Here is a 26,607-nt window from a genome sequence, read left to right on the forward strand (position 1 = left end):
CTCTGATCTTTCCTTCCACTCCACTATTCCCTTTCTCTAGTCTTCCACTGTATCTATCTACCCTCCTTTGGAAGACAAAGTAAAAAAAATAAGGTAGAGGAAAATGCATGAATAAGTGAATGAATGAGACTTTATTTCTATCCTACCCTATTTACTACATCCTGGCTGTAAGTCTTCAGGTCCATGTGTTATAGTATGAGCAGAGGGAACTACAATATAAATGATTTCTCAAGTCCTGCTTCTCCAGTACAGCCTTACTCTGAAGACCAAGGACCAGGACTTTTAAAGAGCAGCTGGCTCAGTACAGCAGTGACATTGGCAATAGTGCCATTTCCCCTCTGTTTTATTTATTTATTTATTTATGACATTTATATGCCACCCTTCTCACCTCAAAGGGGACTCAGAGCAGCTTACAAGGTATATATTACATACAATATATTATATTATTAGCATAGTACAATATCAGCATTAAACATTGCTATTATGCACCATACCACTATATCGTAATATTATTAGTAATATTACATGTCATATAAATATATAATTATAATACCTTATTGTTATTATTATTATTATTATTATTATATTGCATTACCGCTTCCAACAGAAAGGAGTATGAGAGGATAGTAGAAGCAACTAGCCATAAATGAGAGCTAGTTGGTGGGGCCACAATAATGATGAACTGCATCCTGACCTTGTTGCACTGGCAGATTTTGGCAGTTGCTTTCTTTTGAATTATTTTGTGTTGGGAAAAATATAGCTGTCAGACTATACTTTCCATGTGTCGCCTTATGGCAACCCCATGGATTTCACAGTTTTCTTATGCAAGGAATATTTAGACATAGTTTTGCATGCTCATTCACCCATGTTTTATCTCTTGGGACATATATTTAACTTGCTCATAAATGATCTGAAATTGGAGTCAGTATGGGCATGGCTAAAGTTTAGCGATAAAACCAAATTATTTAGGATGGTTTTTAAAAAAGCCAATAAAGAGTTGTAGAAGGTTGTATCCATACTTGCAAATTAGACATAAAATGGCACGTGTAGCTCAATTGACTCTAGTGGAAACAAATGTAAATTGGCAAAGCCCTCCCCCAACTTTGCACACTTGTGATTGATCAGAGCTGGCAGTCAATGATAAGGAAAAAAATCTTGGCATTGTCATGGATGGCTCAATGGAAATGCTGACCCAGTGTGCAGCTGCTCTGATTATGTTGCGGTTGATTAGGGAATAAGCCTTTATATATCTATGCTATAACCATATATAGGATACCATGTACAATTCTGGTAGAGCAACAGTCATGTGTTTGTGGACATTCATATATAGGGACTATACATGACACTGCTTTTTCTCCCAAATGTAATAGACCTGTAAAGCTTTTAAAACACATCTTATTTTGCAGAATTTCCAAGCAGTACACTTCTACATCCTCCCAGTGTTACAGTGGTCATTGTGCAGGCTAGAAAGGTTCATTGGACGTAGTGTATAAACATTACTGGAATAAGAACAGCATATAAAGATTTACAGCTGGAACAGGCCAACCAGGGACATATTTTCTGTTGTAACCACTTGTATACTAGCAGCTCTATTTACATACTTATTTAGCCAAATCATCTATATTTGATTATCTACTATTCCTGACAGGTCCACTCATGCAATTTATAGTTTCGTCAAGAGACAAAAAGCAGCAAAACAAAGCAAAGTTTGTTAAAAGATATTTTTGATACTGACAGCAGCAACATGAGACAACCAGGCTCCATACTCAAATGCACTTCATTGGTGTAAAACAAAATTATTCCCAATTCATTACCCAGCTAAACTTGGAATTAAATCAGTGGGACTGCACCAAAATGTTGCAGTGTAGCCTCCCTCCTCTAAAGGAAATGTGCTTCCTAGGAGCTTTAGCCACTCAAGGCATTCTCCTCAAGGCATCCCATTCTCCCTACCAGTTTCATTTTTTACTTTCCAGCTTTTGCTTTTTATTCTGTGGCTACCCAGTAAGCTTGGTTGATTAAAAAAATGGTTCAAACCTCATTTTGGATGTAGGGGGCACTGGTGTTTCGATTTGGAATTGAATTCTGAATTTTTCAGAAAAAAAAAATCAGAACTTTCCGAATCCTTTCATTAATGGCAGCCATGATTGCGCAATACGCAAGACTTGAAAGTATGGGATTTGTAGTGTCTTATTAGGCAACTCACAGCAAACAAAGAAAATAGCAAACAGCCCTGCCCTTTTTGCCTTGGAAGCTTTCACAACTTTAAGAAGGAGAGTTTGTGTTTAAAGAGTGGCTTGAATTGATGGGAGATCTAGTTCTCTAGTTCTTTTGAGGCAATGTGCAACACAAACTAAAAAACACTGAGGCCAGCTACAACGTTGGCTTTTTAAAATGTTGGAGTGAGTGCTTTGGTTCCTCCATGTTTCTCCTCCCCCCCCCCCCCCCACTAGTCACCCACACACAACCCTTGCGCTGCCATTCCATCCCAAACCCCAACAGCAGCAACAACACACAAGCGGCAAGGCAGGCTACCCAGCCAGCCAGCCAGAAATGGCAGGCAAGAGCCCTTCTTCTCTGCTTGCTTTCTTGCCTGCCGTCCTCTTCTTCCAGCCTCCCTTCAACACAACTCCCTTCCCTTTGTCTTTTTCTTTCCCTTCTCCTTTCCCTTCCCGGCTCCGAATGAGCCTCTGAGCCATGTGCTCCCCCAAAACTTCTCCCCTGCTTGGCTGGGAGGCAAGGAACCTCCCAGCATGCAAGCTGCTTGCCTCCCAGCAGGCTAGTAGAGGGCTGAAAATATGCTAAATTATTTCCGACTCACTTCATGAGTCGTAACAAAAATGGTGTAAAAAAGATTTGGAAGGGCAAAGGGACTTCCGGGTTTTAAAAAAGCTTCGATATTGTTTCAAAAATGTAATTTTAACGAAATTATTACAAGCAACGAGTTACCTGACGTGACTGTATCCATGCCTACTACCCAGCACACTCAATTCTCTCTCAGATAATTTTCATTTTTTTGTTCAAAGCTCCCTTACAGCCAGTGATGCTTTTGGAATTCTGCAAACTTTGGGTGTTCGCCCTTGGTTGTAGCCCCAGAGTTTTTGACCACAGTGCTAGCACCAATCATAAACAATGTCAGTTTGCCATCAGAAAGATTTATTGCCTTATCTCTTTTCCATTTACACTCCAATCTTTTGCAAAAAAAAAAAGCTGAAGAATATCCAGTGGTATATCTAAGTGCGGGGCCGTGGTGGTGCAAATGAGAGCATCCCTCCTCGTAAGAATGCTGCTCTTCTTAAGGAATGTATAAGTTAGTCCTTAAATTTCATATTGGGTAGCATATGGAAGGGCAACTCTCTCATCTCACTGCCCCACTCACACCTTTTGCATATTCAAAAACACAATACAGGTTGAGTATCTCTTACTTGAAATGCTTGGGACCAGAAAGATTTTGGAATACAGGCAGCCCCGGAGTTACAAACATCCAACTTACAAATGACCCCTAGTTAAGAACAGGGGTGAGACAACAGAAAGTGAGAAAAATCTACCCCTAGGAAAAGAAATTCACTCCTGGAAGAATTCTGGGGAAAAGGTGTCTCCACTGAAGCTTGATCACCAATCTTTGTTTCCACAACAAGCCAATTTTTTCAAAATCAAGTTATCACATATACAGAAAGTGAGGTGAAATCTTCAGCAGAGACAATAAAACAAACAACACAGGGCTGTTAGTCCATCTATGCTATCTAAAGATGATATATATCTATATTTATATCTGGAGTTACACTTAAATGTATCTGTTCCGACATATACAGATTCAACAAGAACAAACCTATAGAACCTATCTTGTTCAGAACTTGGGGACTGTCTGTATCTGTATTTCCATACACATAAATAATGGGATATCTAGGAGATGGGACTCAAGTTCTAAACCAAGGATTAATGAATGCTTTGTATACACCTTATATGTATTGTCTGAAGGTGATTTAACACAATACTAATAGCTTTATGCATGAAACAAAGCTGATGTATACCGAATGACCAGAAAGTAAATCTCTCAACTACTCAAATGGACAGTTTTAGATTTTGGGTTTCAGAATTTCAGATACTGGATGTCTGACCTGTGCTGTACAGTGTGTATATTTGTGCTTTGAAGTTGCCTGTTGATTTAAGGCAACCCCATGAATTCCATAGGGTTTTCTTGTACAAACCAGGGGGCTGGACTAGATGGTCTTTGTAGTGTCTTCCGGCTCTATGATTCTAAGGCAGAGCTTTCCAACATTCCATGTTAGTGACACACTTTTTTAGACATGCATCATTTCGCGACACAGTAATCATGTTTTTCTGGCAAACCAGAAGTTAAAAGATACATGGATACATGAATTGTAATAATTTATATATTTTTAAATATAGGATTTGTAAGGTAATAACATACATTTCCAGGATTTTTGTCATTTCTTGTTAGGTTTGCATGACACAGCTATACTGCTCTGAACTGGATTATATGGCAGTGTAGACTCATATAATCCAGTTCAAAGCAGAGAATGTGGATTATCAATTTTGACATTCTGGATTATAGGCCAGTGTAGGAGTGGCCTCAAGATGGATCTACACTGCCCTATATCCCAGGAGATGATCCCAGATTTTCTGCTTTGAACTAGATTATATGAGTCTACACTGCCAGATAATCTGGGATAAGAAAATAATCTGGAATCACATCCTGGAGTATAGGGCAGTGTAGATCCAGCCTAAAATGTCATGACATATTGTTTGCAAAGCTCTGTTGTTAGGGATACTCAAGCTAGATCTATACTGCCATATTATCTAGAATATCAAGAGTAATCCACATTATCTGCTTTGAACTGGATTATATGGCAGTGCAGACTCCTATAATCCAGGTAAAAATGTATAATGTGGATTATCTGTTTTGATAATCTGGATTATATGGCAAAACCATCTGGAGGCCTCTTCTACACTGTCATATAATCCATATTGTCAAAGCAGATAATCCACATTATAAATTTTTACCTGGATTATATGAACCATATAATCCAATTCAAAGCAGATCATCTGGATTTTATATGGCAGTGTCAAAGGGGTCTGAGTCTACACTCCTATATAATGCAGTTCAAAGCAGATAAAATAATCATAGAGTAATCAAAGCACCCCCGAAAGATGGCCATCTAGCCTCTGTTTAAAAGCCTCCATAGAAGGAGCTTCCACCACACTCCAGGGCAAAGAGTTCCACTGCTGAACAGCTCTCACAATCAGGAAGTTCTTCCTAATGTTCAGATGGAATCTCCTTTCTTGTAGTTTGAAGCAATTGTTCCATGTCCTAGTCTCCAGGGCAGCAGAAAACAAGTTTGCTCCCTCCTTCCTGTGACTTCCTTTCACATTTTTATATATGACTATCATGTATCCTCTCAGCCTTCTCTTCTTCAAGATAAACATGTCCAGCTCTTTAAGACGTTCCTCATAGGGCTTGTTCTCCAGACCCTTGATCATTTTAGTCGCCCTACTCTGGACACATTCCAGCTTGTCAACATCTCCCTTCAATTGTGGTGCCCAGAATTGGACACTGTGATTCCAGGTGTGGTCTGACCAAGGCAGAATAGAGGGACAGCATGACTTCCCTGGATCTAGACACTATACCCCTATTGATGCAGGCCAAAATCCTGATGGCTATTTTTGCTGCCACACCACATTGTTGGCTCATGTTTAACTTGTTGTCCATGAGGACTCCAAGATCTTTTTCACACACACTGCTCTCAAGCCAGGCGTCCTCCATTCTGTATCTTTGCATTCATTCTTTCTGCCTAAGTGGAGTATCTTGCATTTGTCACTGTTGAACTTCATTTTGTTTGCTAATCTGTCAAGATGGTTTTGAATCCTGCTCCTGTCTTCTGGAGTATTGGCTATCCCTTCCAATTGGGTGTCGTCTGCAAACTTGATGATCATGCCTTCTAACCCTTCATCTAAGTAATTAATAAAGATGTTGAACAGGACCGGGCCCAGGATGGAGCCCTGCGGCACTCCACTCGTCACTTCTTTCCAGGTTGAAGAGGAAGAAATGGTGAGCACCCTCTGGGTTCGTTAGCTTAACCAATGACAGATCCACCTAACTGTAGTTTTGCCTAGCCCATATTTGACTAGTTTGTTTGCCAGAAGGTCATGGGGGACATTGTTGAATGCCTTACTGAAATCCAGGTACACTATATCCATGGCATTCCCCTGGATCATCTGGATTTATATGGCAGGGTAGATCCAGCCTCATGCCCCATCTCGGTGATAGTATGATAGCTGGGTCCAGAAGCTCTGAGTGTTACGGAGATGCCGCAAAGGTGGCTGTGAATAAGGGAAGAGAGGGGGTAGAATGAGAGTAGGGAGAGGGAAGGAAGAATAGAAAGGAGGGGACGCTTAGGGTAAGGGTTAGGGCAAGGTTTAGGGTTTGGGTCTGGGTTAGGGGTTACGGTTAGGGTACAGTTTAGGGTTAGGGTAAGGTTTAGGGTTTGGGTCTGCATTGGGTTATGGTTAGGGTAAGGGTTAGGGGTTACGGTTAGGGTACGGTTTAGGGTTAGGGTAAAGTTTAGGGTTTGGGTCTGGGTTAGGGTTACGGTTAGGGTAAGGATTAGGAGTTACGGTTAGGGTACGGTTTAGGGTTAGGGCAAGGTTTAGGGTTTGGGTCTGGGTTAGGGTTATGGTTAGGATAAGGGTTAGGGGTTATGGTTAGGGTACGGTTTAGGGTTACGGTAAGGTTTAGGGTTTGGGTCTGAGTTAGGGTTATGGTTAGGGTAAGGGTTAGGGGTGATGCTTAGGGTACGGTTTAGGGTTAGGGCAAGGTTTAGGGTTTGGGTCTGGGTTAGGGTTACGGTAAGGGTTAGGAGTTACAGTTAGGGTACGGTTTAGGGTTAGGGCAAGGTTTAGGGTTTGGGTATGGGTTAGGGTTATGGTTAGGGTAAGGGTTAGGGTTAGTGGTTATGGTTAGGGTATGGTTTAGGGTTAGGATTAGGGCAAAGTTTAGGGTTTGGGTCTGGGTTAGGGTACAGGTTAGGTTAAGGTTTAGGTTTTGGGTCTGGGTTAGGGTAAAGGTTAGGGGTTACGGTTAGGGTATGGTTTAGGGTTAGGGTAAGGTTTAGGGTTTGGGTCTGGGTTAGGGTACGGTTTAGAGTTAGGGCAAGGTTTAGGGTTTGGGTCTGGCTTAGGGTTACGGTAAGGGTTAGAGGTTATGGTTAGGGTACGTTTAGTGTTAGTGTAAGGTTTACGATTTGGGTTTGCATAAGGCTTAGGGTAAGGTTTACGGTTTGGATTAGGGTAAATGTTTGGTAAGAGGTTAGGCTTAGGCTTACGATATGGTCCAGGGTTAGGGTTTCACCATTAAAGAATTCTTACATTCCTGGCTTACATTAGCTAAGTCTCTCTTGAGCAAACAGTGCTCATGAAGGAGCCATGTGGCATTTCCGTAACACTCAGAGCTTCCGGACCCAGATATCACACTATTACCCCCATCTCTATGACATGTAATTCAATTTCTGATCCCAGGTTTTGTTTTGAACTGGATTATATGTCAGTGTAGATCAAGCCTCAGAGGTGTTTCTGCCAGTTCCTTCCTCTGAAATATAGTTTACAGCACTTCATATTCATTGATACTCCCCCACAAATACTAACCAGGGCTGACCCTACTTAACTTCCAAGATCTAGTGCTATTTTATTTATTTATTTATTGTGTCATCAGCAACCATACCATTGTTTTACAATTCTAACAGAACAAAACAAATACACAGATTAAAAAGAAAAAGAAGAAAAAAAAACCACACAGAGATTTTGCAAACTTGGTAGTTGGTTAAATGTCCTTTGACCAGTATCTGGCCACTTGGAGTGCCTCTGGTGTTGCCGCAAGAAGGTCCTCCATTGTGCATGTGGCAGGGCTCAGGTTGCATTGCAGCAGGTGGTCAGTGGTTTGCTCTTCTCCGCACTCGCATGCCGAGGATTCCACCCTGTAGCCCCATTTCTTAAGACTGGCTCTGCATCTCGTGGTGCCAGAGCGCAGTCTGTTCAGCGCCTTCTAAGTTGCCCAGTCTTCTGTGTGCCCAGGGGGGAGTCTCTCATCTGGTATCACCCAGGTGCTGGGTTTGGGCCTGCCACTTTTGGACTCTCACTTGCTGGGGTGTTCCAGCGAGTGTCTCTGTAGATCTTAGAAAACTATGTCTGGATTGAAGTCGTTGACGTGCTGGCTGATACCCAAACAGGGGATGAGCTGGAGATGTCTCTGCCTTGGTCCTTTCACTATTGGCTGCTACTTCCCGGCGGATGTCAGGTGGTGCGATAGCGGCTAGACAGTGTAATTTCTCCAGTGGTGTAGGGCGCAGACACCCCGTGATAATGCGGCATGTCTCATTAAGAGCCACATCCACTGTTTTAGTGTGGTGAGATGTGTTCTACACTGGGCATGCATACTCAGCAGCGGAGTAGCACAGTGCAAGGGCAGATGTCTTCACTGTATCTGGTTGTGATCCCCAGGTTGTGCCAGTCAGCTTTCATATGATATTGTTTCTGGCACCCACTTTTTGCTTGATGTTCAGGCAGTGCTTCTTGTAGGTAAGAGCACGATCCAGAGTGACTCCGAGGTATTTGGGTGCGCTGCAATGCTCCAGTGGGATTCCTTCCCAGGTGATTTTCAGAGCTCGGGATGCTTCTCTGCTCTTGAGATGAAAGGCACATGTCTGTGTTTTAGATGGGTTGGGGATCAGCTGGTTTTCCCTGTAATAGGCAGTAAGAGCACCTAGAGCTTCGGAAAGCTTCTGTTCTACCAACTCAAACCTCCCTGCTTGAGCAGTAATGGCACGGTCATCAGCATAGATCAAACTGTCCCTTCTGGCAGTGGCTGGTCATTTGTGTAGATGTTGAACATGGATGGAGCAAGCACGCTCCCCTGAGGCAGGCCGTTCTTCTGTTTCCGCCATCTGCTTCTCTGGCCCTGGAACTCAACAAAAAAGCTCCTGTTTTGTAGCAGGTTTCCTATGAGGCGGGTGAGGTGGTAGTCCTTTGTGATATTATACATTTTTCTCAGGAGGAGGTGGTGGTTCACAGTATCATAGGCTGCTGACAAGTCTATGAAGACAGCTCCTGTGATCTGCTTAATCTATATATATAAATCTGTTAGGTTGGTTCAACCGGACAGCAAAACTCACAAACCCCCCAACGAAACTTAACCAAAATTCCCATGCCCATAACACAACCCACAAGGTACAAACATATCTACTCAAAATGAAAAACAACACAACAACACACTCACAAAACGGCAAAACAACAAAACTCAAAAATCCCCCAACGAAACTTAACCAAAATTCCCATGCCCATAACACAACCCACAAGGTACAAACATATCTACGCAAAATGAAAAACAACACAACAACACACTCACAAAATGGCAAAACAACAAAACTCAAAAATCCCCCAACGAAACTTAACCAAAATTCCCATGCCCATAACACAACCCACAAGGTACAAACATATCTACTCAAAATGAAAAACAACACAACACACTCACAAAACGGCAAAACAACAAAACTCAAAAAACCCCAACGAAACTTAACCAAAATTCCCATGCCCATAATACAACCCACAAGGTACAAAAATATATCTACTCAAAATGAAAAACAACACAACAACACACTCACAAAACGGCAAAACAACTGAGCATGTGCATTGGCGCCCAGCCGCAAGTTCCCTGGCGCGCGCACACAGCCTTCCGGCCAATGTTCCCTCTGCAGAAGCCATGCCCACTCCAAGCCCCGCCGCGCCGCTTCCCGCACACACACACCCCCTGCCGCACGCACACACACAACCCCACACTCCATCACTCCCCCCCGCCGCCGCACACACACATGCAACCCCAGGCTCCATCATTCCCCCCGCCACTGCACACACATAATAGTCCAGATATCTACCTCAACTTTGATAAGTTTTACTATAGGCCACAGCAACGCGTGGCAGGGCACAGCTAGTACAGTATAATTAAAAAGCTCTCGCCTTGGGCGGTGTGCAGGGCGTCTCTCCGCCTGCAGGGGTCGCCCGAGAGGCGCTCGGTCCCTGGTTGCACCACCCGAGACTTTGGCACTTTCTCTTCTTCTCCATCGTACCAGGCGGGGACTCAAGGGGCGGGCCTCTCCTCCTCCCTCCCCTCTGGGCATATGAAAAGCGGATGCAGCCCATCGTCCTCCCTCCAAGCGCACACGATCCCTTCTGAGACCTGTTCCTCCCTCTCCAGGCCTCGATCCCGCAGCATCCGCGCCTCCTCCTGCGGTTGGTGGCGCTGCCATGGTGAGTGGGAGTGGGAGTGGGTGGGGGGCTTCTTAGATAGGCTTCAGACCTCAGCTCCCAGAATCCCTGATCATTGACAACAAAGGCTTCTGGGAGATGAAATCTAAAACACTTGTAGGACTAGAATTTGGGGATCAATAGTATGGATGCACCTTGAGACACCTGTACCTTTAAGACAAGGGAATTTGCAACTTGCTGGACTTCTGCCTGGCTGTTGGAAAAGCCTCACTTTGGAGAGGAACAAACCCAGGAAATAGTTCTCTGCCTGTGTAAAAGTAAGCAAGAACCACCTTGGAGGTAGGTGAGATTGCAGAAAATTGGGAAGTGAGTTAGGCAATGTGTTGTCTAGAGAGTAAGAGGAGAAAAGGAAATGGGAATTCCCAGCTTGCATGTGTGCAGTGCAAATAGCATGGCCAGTGGAGAGTAACAACACTAAGTGGCCATAGATTCAGGGCCCTTCCACACAGATATATAACCCAGAATATCGAGGCAGAAAATCCCACAATATCTGCTTTGAACTGGGTTATTTGAGTCTAAACTGCCATATAATTCAGTTCAATGTGGATTTTATACAGCTGTGTGGAAGGGGCCTCAAGTTTCATTATTTTTTTTCCCCATTGCTGCCTTTGTGAAAAATCCTGAGATTGAAGGAAAGTTTAAAAATTGGTTTGGGAGACTTGTAACATCAATGTTTGTGAGAAGGGAATCGCTGAGCCAACTACGAAAAAAGGTGGAATTATATAAAGTGAAAAATCTATAGTAGAACTTTGCCTTACATTATTTTTGAGTTGTAGATTCTGCATTTAGAATTTTAGGGGAAAAATAGAATTTTAGAAAAAAAATAGTTTTTTTTAAAAAAAATTAGAATTTTAGGACCACTTTTTCTTCCATGGCTCAAGGTGTATCTCCACCATAGAATTAATGCACTCTGATGCCACTTTAACAGCCATGCTATGGAATCCCGGGACTTGTAGTTTTATAAGGTCTTTAGCTTTCTATGGCCCCTTCTACATTGCCATACAAAATCCAGATTATCTGCTTTGAACTGGATTATATGGCATTGTAGACTCAGTATAATAAGATGATTAAGAATAGCTTTAGCCATAACTACATTACCACAGATGTATTAAGAATATGCTACTTTCTAAAGCATAGTAAGACCTTAAGCTCTTACAAAGAGCAGTACAAAATCAAACATTTTACTAACACAATACAGATGTGCCTACTGTTCAAAGCAGATCATGTGGATTATATACTTTGATAATTTGGATTATATGGCAGTGTAGAAAGGTCATATGGCGCCTTCTACACAGCCATATAAAATCCATATTATCTGCTTTGGAATGGATTATATGGCAGCGTAGACTCAGATAATCCAGTTCAAAGATGGCAATTGTATTTGTATTTGATAAATGTTTTCATTTATGTTAATTTAGGTCTTATTGTATATATGGTTTTATAGATTACTGTTTTATGTATGTTGGATCTGTATTGTTCTTTTAAAATGTTGTGAGCCACTTTGGGTCCCGCTTAGGGAGACAAGCGTGATATAAATATATTATTATTATTATTATTATTATTATTATTATTATTAGTGTGGAATATCTGATTTGCTAAACTGGATTATATAGCAGTGTTAGAAGGGACCCATGCTTAACCAAATTACAAATCCTAGGACTCCATAGCATAGAACCATGACAGCAAAGAGTGGTATCAAACTGCACTAATTCTACAGTGGAGATGCACCCTGAGCCTAGGAAATGAAAAGCGGAGTCTTAAAATGTGAGATCTATTGCAAAACCTAACCCTTAATTTTCTTTTGTGTTCTGGTTTGCTCTGTGACTTCAGGGTCAGCACATGGTACACATCTGAGAGAAAGATTTCTATCGTAAAGTTGAATAGAAAATAGATAATTTATTTCTTATTCATTTTATTTCCAATACTTCTACCCCGTCCTTCTCAGAATTGGCTTGGATGGATAGCAGTTACTCACAAATTAGAGCTGCAAGTGAGCTGCTCCTAAGAATGATCAAGGAACATGTTTAGTATTTCATCGGGCTATAGTGCTTTGAAACTCATTGCATGTCTTTGGCTACCAACTCAAGCTAGTAGGGTGGAAAATCCCCGTTTACATCCGAGATTGTAGATGTAGTTGAATTGCAACATCTAGCAAGCCTAGTCAATGTTGAGGAATGCTGGGACAAGCCACATAATTTTAACTGCTGATCTATATGGTTTGTTCCTTCTCCCGTTAAGTGTTGTTGCTTCTTGGTTGAATCCCCCCCACCCCCTTAAATAATACCTTATTCTGTTTAGGGATTTTATTTTATTTCTTAAGAGGAAAGGCCATACAGCTTCTGAGAAGTGAAACAAAAACTTCAAAATTCCCTTGAGGAATAGGGGAAAACCACACTGAACTTGGATGAAGGCCTGCCCGAGTATTTTCTGAGATGTGGGAAATAGATGAGCAAATTTGCAGAGTTGAAAGGGTCAGATCTGTTTTTGGTATGGCCAGCAATAAATTATGATGAAGGTGCAATGTTTGTTTGGGGCGTTTTGTGTGAAAGCATAGGTCATTCCTAACTGTTGGGAAATCATCCACCTGCTCCAAGTTCTTGTGCCAGTTTTCTCCACCTCATTCTTCCTCTCCCTACAAGAGAACTTGAAGCATGTACATTTGCATGAGGCTTTAACTTGGAGATTGTTTTGTTTCACTGGTTTCATGTTCTCGGCAGATGCGCTAAAGGAAATGGAACTGTTGACTCAGGCAGAAACCCATAAATAACTTTTCAAGTTGCGCTTTAAAAAAAATTACTGTTTTTAATTTAAGAGTGTATTTTTAAAGTGGAAACACGCCTGAGTATCGCTACACAGCTAGAGAATATCTTTTCCATATCTCAAGTACAGTATTATTTAATATGGTGAGGTTAAGAAAACAGATTAAGCTTTGCAAAACCTGTTTTCTAAAGGTCAGGAGAGAAGGGGCAGTTCTAGTCTCCAGTGGAAGGGAGTTCCAGAGCTGAGGGGCCACCACCGAGAAGGCCCTGTCCCTCGTCCCCACCAGATGCAATTGCGAGGATGGTGGGACCAAGAGCAGGGCCCCTCCAGAAGATCTTAACAATCTTGATGGTTCATAGGGGAGAATCCGTTCAGACAGGTAAACTGGGCCGGAGTCATTTAGGGATTTATAGGTTAACACCAGCACTTTGAATTGTGCTCGGAAGCTAATTGGCAGCCAGTGGAGCTGGTGCAACAGAGGAGTAGTATGCTCCCTGTACCCCACTCCTGTTAGTAATCTGGCTGCCGCTCGTTGGACTAATTGGAGCTTCCGGGCAGTCTTCAGAGGCAACCCCACGTAGAGAGCGTTGCAGTAGTCTAAACGGGATGTAACCAGAGCGTGGACCACCGTGGCCAAGCCAGACTTCCCAAGGTACGGGCAGAGCTGGCGCACAAGTTTTAATTGTGCAAAAGCTCCCCTGACCACCGCCGAGACCTGGGGTTCCAGGCTCAGCAATGAGTCCAGGATCACTCCCAAGCTGCGAACCTGCACCTTCAGGGGGAGTGTAACTGCCTCTATGTCCCACCTCGTAACTTAAGATCATCCGGGGAGGCCCTGCTCTCGCTCCCACCAACATCACAAACGCGGCTGGTGGGGACGAGAGACAGGGCCTTCTCGGCTGTAGCCTCCCGCCTGTGGAATGCGCTTCCAAATGAAATACGATTGACCCCATCCCTCCTGGTGTTCAGGAAGAAATTAAAATCTTGGTTTTGGGACCAGGCTTTCAGACACAAAGCATAAAGCAGCACTTTGACTGGAAATGGATTGGCAAGACGATATGTATGAGGATACGGTTTTATAGTTCTATCAGTGGGTTTGTGGACTGAGTATTGTTTTAATGACTGTTATGATAATTGGTTATAATTAACTGCGATTGTTTTAACTTTGTATGTATTTATGGTTTTATACTGTGTTATTGATTGTGGCATTGAATTGCTGCCTTTGTTGGGGGGGGGGTTGAGAAGGGCGGGGTAAAAATGCTGTAAATAAAATAATAAATAAATAAATAATCCTTGAAACTGAACCCAGTTTCTCTTAACTGGCACCCTCCAGATATCCAACACTACAACATTCCCAGAAATCATAACCGTTGACTGGTACTGGTTGGGGATGTTGGGAACATTTGTGTAACACTTCTGGAAGGCACAAATATAGGGAAACCTAATTAATGTATTCCTTTGATCCTTAAATGCCATTGATTGTAAGAGGCACAGTAATTTCAATCGCACAAACACATAAAGCTTTATTTATATACTATCAAAAATTACCCTCGATTCTAAGATTACCCTGTTTTTAGATAGGTTTATATGAGGAAAAAAGTATATCTGAGGCCCCTTCTACACTATCATATATAAACAGATTATCTGCTTTGAACTGGATATATGGCAGTGTAGACTCAGATAATCCACTTCAAAACAGATAATTTAGATTATCTGCTTTGATCATCTGGATTATATGGCATTGTAGAAGGGGGTCTTAGAATCAAATAAATAAGTCTTATATTTTTTCTCAAATTATTTCTTGTTCAGCTATGATCTGCCCCACTTCTTTCTCTCATCTAAATCCGTTACTATAATCCTTTGATATAATCTGATCTGCATATAATAATAATAATAATAATAATAATAATAATAATAATGTGATTTTCCTGCTTCTTGGCAGGGTTTTGGACTGAATGGTCCACGTGGTCCCTTCCAACTCTATGATTCTAATAATAACTTTATTTTTATACCCCGCTACCATCTCCCCAAAGGGACTTGGGGCAGTTTACATGGGGACAAAGCCCAGAGCATAAAACCAAATTTACCAGCTAAAACACAGTTAATAACATAATAACATATAACACAAAAAAAGTAAAGATTTCCCCTGACATTAATTTTAGTCGTGCCCAACTCTGTTGGGTGGTGCTCATCTCCATTTCTAAGCTGAAGAGCCGGCGTTGTCCATAGACACCTCCAAGGTCATATGACCAGGATGACTGCATGGAGCGCTGTTACCTTCCTGCAGCAGTGGTACTTAATGATCTACTCACACTTGCATGTTTTCAAACTGCTGGTTGGCAGAAGCTGGGCCTAACAGCGGGAGCTCACCCCGCTCCCCGGATTCGAGTCAGCAAGTTCAGCGGTTTAACCCGCTATGCCACCAAGGGACCCTTTAATATAACATAAACAATCTAATCCAATTAAAATAATTAAAAACAATTAAAAACAGCAGAGTATAAAAAGATATCATAAAACTGCATCAAACCAACTTGAACAGCCAGCAACCAGGAATATGGTGGGCATGATCAGATTAGAGAGGGCAGGGCATAGGCTTCTACAAAAAGCGAACTATAGGACCGGGCTGGGGGTCAAATGCTGAATACAACGTTATCAGTAAATTAGGGCTGGGCATTCATGAACAGGGACTAAGTTTGCCAGTATTTCTTATGCTGTGTTCTATTTAAACCACACATGAAATTGGGCAAGAAAGCAGTTGGAACCAATTGCAAATGTTTGTGTAACAACTTTCCTAAATTCGTATGAAAGCAAACTTCCAAACAGATTTGGAAGCTAAGAACCTAGAAAAGAGGCGGAATTAATCAATGCCTCTCAGTTTTAGAAATTCTTACTCACTTTACTATATACCGCTTACTGATTTCTAACAATATAATGCCTCCCTCCATTTCTTAGGCTGGATTGACACTATATCTCAGGATTTTATCCCAGATTATCTGGCAGCGTAGGCTCGTATAATCCAGTTTAAGGCAGATAATCTGGGATCGGATCTTGGATTCAGGGCAGGGTAGATCCAGCCTTACTCATAAGTTCTCATCATAGAATCATAGAGTTGGAAGAGACCTCATGGGCCATCCAGTCCAACCCCCTGCCAAGAAGCAGGAATATTGCATTCAAATCACCCCTGACAGATGGCCATCCAGCCTCTGTTTAAAAGCTTCCAAAGAAGGAGCCTCCACCACACTCCGGGGCAGAGAGTTCCACTGCTGAACGGCTCTCAAAGTCAGGAAGTTCTTCCTCATGTTCAGATGGAATCTCCTTTCATGTAGTTTGAAGCCATTGTTCCGCGTCATAGTTTCCAGGGAAGCAGAAAACAAGCTTTCTCCCTCCTCCCTGTGACTTCCTCTCACATATTTATACATGGCTATCATATCACCTCTCAGCCTTCTCTTCTTCAGGCTAAACATGCCCAGCTCTTTAAGCCGCTCCTCATAGGGCTTGTTCTCCAGATTTTAGTCGCCCTCCTCTGGACACATTCCAACATGTCAGTATCTCTCATCCTTAGTGCTGTGCCTGTGTCTGAGGATTTACAAGAGTAATTGCTTAAATCATACTTTGGGCATTTCCAACATCTATTTTAAAAGCCTCCTACAACTTTATTGGTGTTAGAAACAGGAGTAACCATGTATTTAGTTCTATTATTTAGGTTTCTGTATGTTGCTTTCCTCTGATTTCATTTACTAGAAAGAAGAGAAAAAACAATGTTATAAATGTCCTTGTGCTTTCTTTCTGAACTTATATTGTGGGACACTTAAATTTTACAAGGCTTATACCCCAAAATTACTTCTTTTTAAAAGTGCTTGTTCAGAGAATGCCTCCTTGTTAGAAGGATCCTTAAGAAGCTCAGAGCAGTTAGTCATATCATATCAAGTTGCAATAGGCAGTTTCCTTTAGAGGCAATGCATTCTGGTTGATCTCTATTGGAAATCACAAAATCCTCTGATTTATTTATTTATTTATCGTGTCAGGAGCAACCGGACAGTTGTATTACATTTTTAACAAAACAAACAAACAAACAAAACACAAAGTTTGCAAGCTTGGTAGTTGATTAAATGTCCTTTGACCAGTAGCTGGCCACTTGGGAGTGCCTGTTGTGTTGCTGCAAGAAGGTCCTCCATTGTGCACGTGGCAGGGCTCAGGTTGCAATGCAGCAGGTGGTCCGTGGTTTGCTCTTCTCCACACTCGCATGTCGTGGATTCCACTTTGTAGCCCCATTTCTTAAGATTGACTCTGCATCTCATGGTGCCAGAGCGCAGTCTGTTCAGCACCTTCCAAGTCACCCAGTTTTCTGTATGCCCAGGGGGGAGTCTCTCATTTGGTATCAGTCACTGATTGAGCTTCTGGGTTTGAGCCTGCCACTTTTGGACTCTCGCTTGCTGGGGTGTTCCAGTGAGTGTCTCTGTAGGTCTTAGAAAACTATTTCTTGATTTAAGTCGATGTGCTAGCTGATACCCAAACAAGGGATGAGCTGGCGATGTCACTGCCTTGGTCCTTTCACTATTGACTGCTACTTCCTGGCGGATGTCAGGTGGTGCAATACCGGCTAGACAATGTAATTTCTCCAGTGGTGTAGGGTGCAGACACCCCGGTTTTTTTTTGTCGTGTCAGGAGCAACCGCTCCTGTTGTGAGAGAATTGGCCGTCTGCAAGGGACGTTGCCCAGGGGACGCCCGGATGATTTTTGATGTTTTATCATTCTTGTGGGAGGCTTCTCTCATGTCCCCTCATGAGGAGCTGGAGCTGATAGAGGGAGCTCATCCACCTCTCCCCGGATTCGAACCTGCGACCTGTCGGTCTTCAGTCCTGCTGGCACAGTGCTTTAACCCACTGCGTCACCAGGGGCTCCGTGATAATGCGGCATGTCTCATTAAGAGCCACATCCACTGTTTTAGCGTGGTGAGATGTGTTCCACACTGGGCATGCATACTCAGCAGCAGAGTAGCATATCACAAGGGCAGATGTCTTCACTGTGTCTGGTTGTGATCCCCAGGTTGTGCCAATCGGCTTTCATTTCCAGAAGCGACCAAATCCTCTGATACAAAGTCGTCAACTGCAGTGGGTCTGGAGACAATTGGGAGCCTCCACGGTCTCTATACAGATTGCTCCCCAAACCAGTCCACATCTGATCCGGAAAAAGCACTATATTTCATGATGGGAACATGTTAAAATTACCTAAAAGAATTACAAACAGTTTAATAAGTTATTAAGTTATCTGGCTTTATTAACTATTTTGAGCCAGAAACAAACCTAAAAAATAATTCTGCGAATGGAAATTATTTTATTAGGCCTTATCTTTTAGGACCATCATCTTGTAAATAGCTGAGGTTAGGGGCTTTTTATCTGCCTGGAGAGGCATCTAGTGGTAATAATTTGATGCTCTATGCTCCATTATTTCAAGTAGTAAGCATTTAATGGAGCCCCCGGTGGCGCAGTGGGTTAAAGCACTGAGCTGCTGAGCTTGTTGATCGAAAGGTCGCAGGTTCGATTCCAGGGAGCGGCGTGAGCTTCCGCTGTCAGCCCTAGCTTCTGCCAACCTAGCAGTTTGAAAACATGCAAATGTGAGTAGATCAATAGGTACCACTCTGGCGGGAAGGTAACGGCACTCCATGCAGTCATGCTGGCCACATGACCTTGGAGATGTCTACGGACAACGCTGGCTTTTCGGCTTAGAAATGGAGATGAGCACCACACCCCATAGTCAGACATGACTGGACTTAATGTCAGGGGACTATCTTTACCTTTAAGCATTTAATGCATGGACATTTCATGATTGCAGAGACATAGCAATAGTATGGTTTGCTGTTCAACAATGTAAGTGTAAGTACAATCTCATTAAATCCAGGAGCTTCCTCGAGGAGCCATTTACCCATGGCTTTAATTAGTTTCTGACTTACTGTGACCCTATTATGGGGGTTACTGGGGCTGAGAGTGTATGACCTACTCAAGGTCACCCAGTGGGCTCCTATGGCAAAGAAGGGATTTATACGCTTGTCTCCAGAGTCATGATCCAGCAGTCAAACCACTACACTAAGGTGGCTTCCTTGGTGGTCATAAAATTGGTAGATTTGGGAAGGGTTAAAGGCCATAAATGTAGTGTTGCCCCAGGGCTACACTTTGTTCACCCAGCTCTAGTTGCGTGTATTGCAGAGATGGGGCCACACAGATAGAAGGAAACATTCCTTGAAGAGAGTGTTATATGGAGAGACAACAGGCAGCTTTCTCCAAGAACGTATTTTCGTCCTAACATACACAAGTATAACTCCAATGCTTTGTTTATTTTCTGTACATTCCCCAAGTTAGAAATCAATTAGATTTTGTAGGTTTGTTCTTTAGTTGAATTTATATATAAGTTGGAACAATTGCATTTTTTTTTTTTTTTTTTTTGTTAAAACTGTTTATTTTGATTATGGTACATAACAGAAAAGCAAACCATGGCAAATCAGATATAATCAGGTACCAATATTTTTGACGTGTACATGCCTATCTACCTTATTCAATCAATCAGTTAATTTTGACGTTATGTACAAATTATTATCATTTACATATCTTAATACACATAAACTTGCTATTTCTGGCTGTTTTCCACTGCTTTCAGTCAGAGCTTAATATTAATTTTTTTCATAACATACAGGAAATCAGCACATGGCATTTTACACACATACCCCAGACCTTACACTCAACCCCAAATCCCTATCCTGAACGAACTAAACCCTCGTCCCCACACCCGTGCACCCTTCACCATGACTTCCCGCACCGAAACACTATGAAGCCTTTAAGCCTATTTATCTATCCTTATTCATGGTAAACCTAAATTCCTAATGGAGCACCTCTATGTTACTGACTCTCTATTCAGATATGCTAAGGCCAACTTCCATTTTTCTAGAAAGTCCTCATTACTCTTATTCCTCCTGTTATAAGTTAATCTGGCCATTAGCATGTATTCTCGCATTCTTTCCCTCCAATCCTTTTTGGTTAGACCTTTTTCCCCTTTCCAATCTTTGGCTATGGTCAATCTTGCCGCTGCAAAGCTATATTGATATATTTCTTGGTCCTTTTGATTATTATTTTCTCTCTGTAGACCTAGCAGACACAGTCCTGGGCTTTTTTTAATCTTGTTATGTAACATTTTATTTGTCTCCTTAATTACCTTATCCCAAAATTCCTGTATGATCACACAGGTCCACCACATGTGGAGAAATGTCCCTTTCTGTTTCCTGCACCTCCAGCAAATACCTTGTTGTGATTTGTCTATTTTAGCCAATGTAGCTGGAGTGATATAACATCTGTAAAACATTTTGTATTGATTCTCCCTGATTGAACCCGATAAAGTAAATTTAAATTCTTTATTCCATAGGTATTCCCATTTGTCCAATTCTATTGGTCTGCCTAGGTCCTTGGCCCAGGATATCATTACTGTCTTGACTCTGTTGTCCTCCATGTTATAACTTAGTATGTATTTATATAATCTAGAGATTAACCCTTTATCCCCCCTTTTCCAAATTCTTTCCAATTCTGATTCTTTGGTTGCAAATCCAATCCTCAAATCTTTTTTGTATCTTTCATGCAGTTGGTGATATCGAAACCAATCATTAATCTCCAATTCTTCCCGACCTTTTAATTTCCATTTTTCATTTTCTCTAATAAGGTATTCTTTATATGTTCTTGTTTCTACCCTTAAGGTTGGTCTTGAGACTGCTTCTAGTGGCCTCAGCCAAAGGGGGGTTTTTGGTTCCATACCTTTACTGTATTTTTTCCAAATATCCAATAGTCCCCCTCTAATTATATGTTTATTAAAATCTTTATTTAGTTTATCTCCATTGTACCACACATATGCGTGCCAGCCGAATCGTAATCCAAATCCTTCCAAATCTAGTAGGGTCTTGTTTTCTAATTTTATCCATTCTTTCAGCCAGGACATTGCTGCAGCCTCATAATAGGTCCTTAAATCGGGTAAGCTTAGCCCCCCTCTTCCTTTATCATCAATTAAATTTCGGTATGCTATCCTCGCTCTTTTCCCAGCCCAAATAAAATTAGTAATATCTCTTTTCCATTTCTCAAAGATTTTTGTTCCTTTAATAATAGGTATATTTTGAAACAGGAATAACATTTTGGGGAGTACCATCATTTTTATTACTGCAATTCTGCCCATCCAAGTTAGGGGGATTGTTTGCCATCTAGTGAGATCTTTTTTTATGTCTTCCCATGTTCTAACGTAATTGTCCTGGAATAGATTGATATTTTTGTTTGAAAGCCATATTCCTAGATATTTTACTTTCGTTATCACCTCGCAGTCTGCTGCGGCCTCCAATTTCTTGCGACTTTTAACATCTATATTTTTTACTAAAAATTTAGATTTCTCCTTATTTATGATAAATCCTGATATGTCACCATATCTTTGGATTGTATCCAATAGTTTTTTAATACTTTGTAGTGGGTTGGTTAGGATACAGACTATATCATCTGCATAAGCCCTAATTTTTAATTCTTGGCCGCTGATCTTTAAACCAGTGATTTCTTTCTCTTCCCTTATCCTTACATTTAGAATTTCTAATCCCATAATAAACAATAGTGGGGACAACGGACAGCCTTGTCTTGTCCCTTTTTGTATGTCAATGTAGTCTGATAGTTGACCATTTATTTTTAATCTTGCTCTTTGATTGGTGTATATTGCCCCTACTGCCCTTTTAAATTGGTGGCCAACTTCGAATTTTTCTAGCACTTTTTCCAAATAAACCCAACTAACATGGTCAAAAGCTTTTTCTGCGTCAATAAAGAACAATGCCAGATCTCTGTTTGGGTCTTTGTCTGCTATTTCCAGGGTGTTCAATATCAGTCTGATGTTTTGATTTACTTGTCTTCCTGGGAGGAACCCCACTTGATCTTTATGTATTAATTGTGCCAGTGCTTGCTTAATTCTGTTTGCCAATATAGTGGCGAATATTTTATAATCACAGTTCAACAAGGATATTGGTCTGTAATTTTTAATTAAATCTAAATCTTTATCATGTTTAGGCACTAAAACAATTATGGATTCCTTCCATGACTCTGGAAGTTCTCCCTTTTTCATTACCGAATTCATCACTGACACCAACAATGGGACCAGCTCTTCCTTAAATGTTTTATAATATAGAATTGAGAGTCCATCTGCCCCAGGGGACTTGTTTGCTTTAGCCAAATTTATTGTCCTAATTACTTCCTCTGGTGTGATTTCTCTATCTAAATCAGCTTTCATTGCTTCTGAAATTTGTTTTAAATTTGTCTCCTCTACATACTGCGAGATTGTCCTGATCTCCCCCTGAGTTCTTTTATATAGGTTTGCATAGTATTCTTCGAATAGTTTTTGTATCTGTTGTGAATCAGTGATAATTTCACCTTTGTTTTTTATTCTCGTTATCAATGGTTTTTTCTTTACATCTTTTATTTGCCAAGCTAATAATTTCCCTGGTTTGTTTGCGTTTTCAAAAAAGTTGTATCTATTAAACATCATTTTCCTTTCTATTTCACTAGCAATTAGCTGTTCATATTGTTGGTGCAGTTTTTTTAATTCTCCTTGTATTCTCATCTTTGTTCCTTTTTCTTTTTCTATTTCTAATTCTTTTGTCCTAATTTTTGCCAACAACTCCAGTTGGGACTTGTTTTTTCCTTTGAACCAAATCGAGTTTTGTTGTATCAGTAACCCTCTAATTACTGCTTTTCCAGCCTCCCAAACTATTCCCTCCTTCATTCCTTCTTTAGAGTTGTCCTTTAAGTAATTAATAATTCCTGTTCTAAGTTTCTCTCTATGTGACTTAATTTTCAAAATGTAATCATTCATTCTCCAAGCTCTATTTCTTTTATATCCCACTCTTAATTTCATTAATATTGGGTTATGGTCGGCTAATACTCTAGGTAATAACTCAATTTTCTCTGTTTTTCCCACTAGTTCCTTAGTACCAAATATCAGGTCAATTCTTGAGGATGTGCCATGTCTATGTGAATAATATGAATACTCTTTTCTTGTTGGGTTGTGGACCCTCCAAATATCATAAAGTTCCCAATGCTGGATTTCCCTTAAGAAGGATCCCGGGAGTTTGCCTTCCTTTCTGTCCTTTTTTACTTTACTATCTCTATCCTCTTTGGGCACCATGACTCCATTAAAATCCCCCATCCATAACATTTCCTTTTCACCATATTCTGCTAATATGCGTGTTAGCTTTTTGTAGAATGCTTTTTGTTTGTTGTTGGGAGCATACACTCCAACTAATAGTACAGGGTTTTTTTGAATACACACCTTTATTATTAATATTCTACCTTCCTCATCACAAAATATTTTCTCTGGTGTCAGTTCATTTCTTATATAGAACAGTACTCCATTGGTCTTTTTGTTGTTACATGCTGTAAATAATTGGCCCAACCTTTCCTTTTTTAACAGGTGACTATCCTCATAAATTAGATGTGTCTCAACCAAACATGCTATGTCTGGTTTGATTTTCTGCAAGTAATGAACCACTTTCTTGCGTTTGTAGCCGTTATTTAAACCGTTAATGTTGGAAGCTATAATTTTTACACTTTGTATAGACATCTTAATCTACTCTACCCCATCCTATCCCCCCCACCCCCCACCCTTTCCAATAAGAAAAGAAAATACATTACATTTCCTGATACATATTACATTGCTCTTAATGTTCCATTATTTACTAGTCTATTCCCCCGCTGTTCCTTCTTCTTCTTCCACTTCTTCATCATTTTCCTCATTTTCTTCCTCCATTTGAGCGCACTCCTTCTCGTTTTCCTTCCACTCTGGCTCTCTCCTTTCCTGTAGCACCCCTTTACCCCTTCCATGTCCTTGTCTCTCATCGCCTGCATGCAGTCTTTCTCCATCCGGGAAGTCCTGGGCATATTTCCTTAGAAATTGTTCAACCTTCCCTGTATCTGTAATATAGTGTCTCTTTGCCTTGTGGTAGAATGAGACCCCCTGTGGAAACAGCCAGCGAAATGGGGTTCCTCTGCTCTTCAATTTAACCACCAGTGCATTGAATTCTTTTCTTTTTCTGAGAAGCCTTCCTGGGATCTCCTTCATCATTAATATTTTCTTCCCCTCAATCACAATTGGGGATTCATATTGTTTTTTCAGCACTATCTCCTTAAATGTTTTGGCAACAAATTGAATTATACAGTCCCTGGGTACTTTTTTTTGTCTTGCGAAGGCTGAGTTGATTCTGAAACATGTCGAGATTGAAGCATGAATAATGTCCACATCTTGCTCTTTCAGTAACCCTGCCAGCATATTAGCTATGAAAGAGATGAGACTTTCCCCTTCCAGGCCCTCCCTGAGACCTCGAATCCTCAGAGAGCACTCACAGGCTTTCAGTTCTTGCATTGCTATGGCATCTAAGACCTGTTCATGTTGGACCTCATAGGTTTGACTCTGTTCTTCCAGTCTTTCCACTCTCTTTTTAACAGATTTTTGATCTTTATCCAATTTTGCAAACTTATTGTCCATTTGGTCTTGCCTGTTAGCAATTTTTTGTACATCCAGCTGTAGTGAGCCTACAGTGAGCTGTAGGGAGCCTATTGCTTGTGTCAGGTTTTCAAACATTGATTTAATCTCCAGGAGGGTTTGGTCTGAGGTTGATGTTGAAGTTGGGATTGGAGTTGGAGTTGCTGCTGCCGTGGAGGCTTGTTTTTTTGTTTTTTCATGGGCTGAAGGGATTGTGGCATATGATGATATCAAACCTTTCATCCCGGGGCCCGACACTTTGGGGGAGCGTTTATCCATTTTTCCCCCACTCCTTCTCTTGTATGTCTCTGGAATGTATCTGGTATGTATCTGGTTCTTAACTTTAATTTTTTTTCCTTTTCCTTTTCTTCTCCTTCTCCTCTCCTTCACACCCCCTCCTTCTTGCTCAAGGCCGTCCAGTTCCCTCCGTAGACAAAACAAATGTGCCTCTCTTTACTGCTTGTAGGAATCTGTCAGCGTGGGTAGGTGGGGGGGGGGGGGGACAGGCAGGATAGGTGTACTTAGCCCTTAAACATAAAAGAGGAGAGTATTCTTAAATCCAAATTTTACTCTTCCGAATTTTAGATCAATTTAAGTCCATAATACTGCCCATCTTCTGAACTGGAGGACATCTGGATAAGCCTTGTACATAGTCTTTTATTATGACCTGCCTCTTCTGCAGAGTATTTAAAAGTATTTCAAAGTCTTTCAGTGCAGCCTTTGCACTAGCAACACAGTTGTATTGAGGCTATTTCCAAGAGTCAGCTTGGGAAATTATCTTGCCTCCAGCAGGAAAGTCCAAATATTTCACTCTCAAGGAGCTTATTTATAGCTTCAGTGCTCAGTGCTAAAACAAATAAACGTAAATCATGTGCTTACTTAGAAAAAGTCGGAGCCTTGCATGGAGGGAATCCGGAGACGGGATATCTTTCTTTGTGCCTTTAAGCTGTCCGTTTCCAGATGCTTTTTGTTGGCAACTGCTCTCCTCTCTTCGTCTCGCCCGAAGATGAGGAATTTGAGGGGTGTAGATGCTTTCCACCCCCCGACCGTCTCTCCGATGCACGGAGCCGAGGCTCCATGCGACTTTCTCTCCTCAGCTCCAACCGGAAGTTTCGAACAATTGCATTTTTAAGTGTAGCTCTAGCCCTTTGTGCGTGTGTATACACATACATATATACACACACATACTCAGATGACCCAGTTCTAAGCAGATATTGTGATTGTCCATAGAGGCATTCTCTCCTGACGTTTCGCCTGCATCTATGGCAAGCATCCTCAGAGGTGGTGAGGTCTGTTGGAATTAGGAAAAAGGGTTTATATATCATATATAAACCCTTTTTCCTAGTTCCAACAGACCTCGCTACCTCTGAGGATGCTTGCCATAGATGTAGGCGAAACGTCAGGAGAGAATGCCTCCAGACCATGGCCATATAGCCCGAAAAACCCTACAACAACCCAGTGATTCCGGCCATGAAAGCCTCCGACAGATATTGTGATATTTTCTGCCTTGATATTCTAGGTTATATGGCTGTGTGGAAAGGCCTCGAGTCCTGTTCAGAAGATTTCACTCGCAAACAACAATAGTTAAGAATGGGGCTGAGACAACAGGAAGTGAGTGAAATCTACCACTCAGAAAGGAAATTCACTCCTAGAAGAGTTATCGTGGGGTCAGTCGTGGGGGATAATAATAATATTATAATAACACTTTATTTGTACCCCGCTACCATCTCCCCAACAATGCTGGAACATGGGCGAAAAAATGATGGGTCGTTTGTGGAAAACATACAAGCAGACCTAAAAATGTAAGGTGCTATGGGATCATTATTCTGGGAAGGCACACTGGAACAACCACATCTTCAAGCTCCTCCTAAAGACTGCCAGAGTTGGGCCCTGCCTGATGTCCTTAGGAAGTGAGTTCCAGAGTTGGGGGGCCACCACCGAAAAGGCCCTCTCTCTCGTCCCCACCAATCGCGCCTGCAA

General features: G+C 41.5%; 1 protein-coding gene across 1 annotated transcript in view; it reads left to right on the forward strand.

Moving 5' to 3' along the window:
- The first annotated feature begins 10,161 nt into the window (after positions 1-10,161).
- CNP (2',3'-cyclic nucleotide 3' phosphodiesterase) overlaps positions 10,162-26,607 on the forward strand; it is a 38,323-nt gene continuing 21,877 nt past the window's right edge. The window contains exon 1 of the mRNA XM_060781148.2: positions 10,162-10,314. Coding sequence (XP_060637131.2) covers positions 10,312-10,314 — 3 coding nt within the window. The 5' untranslated portion in view covers positions 10,162-10,311. The remainder of the gene's footprint in view (positions 10,315-26,607) is intronic.

The sequence above is a fragment of the Anolis sagrei genome, chromosome 6 (genome assembly GCF_037176765.1).
Source record: "Anolis sagrei isolate rAnoSag1 chromosome 6, rAnoSag1.mat, whole genome shotgun sequence".
Classification (NCBI taxonomy): domain Eukaryota; kingdom Metazoa; phylum Chordata; class Lepidosauria; order Squamata; family Dactyloidae; genus Anolis; species Anolis sagrei.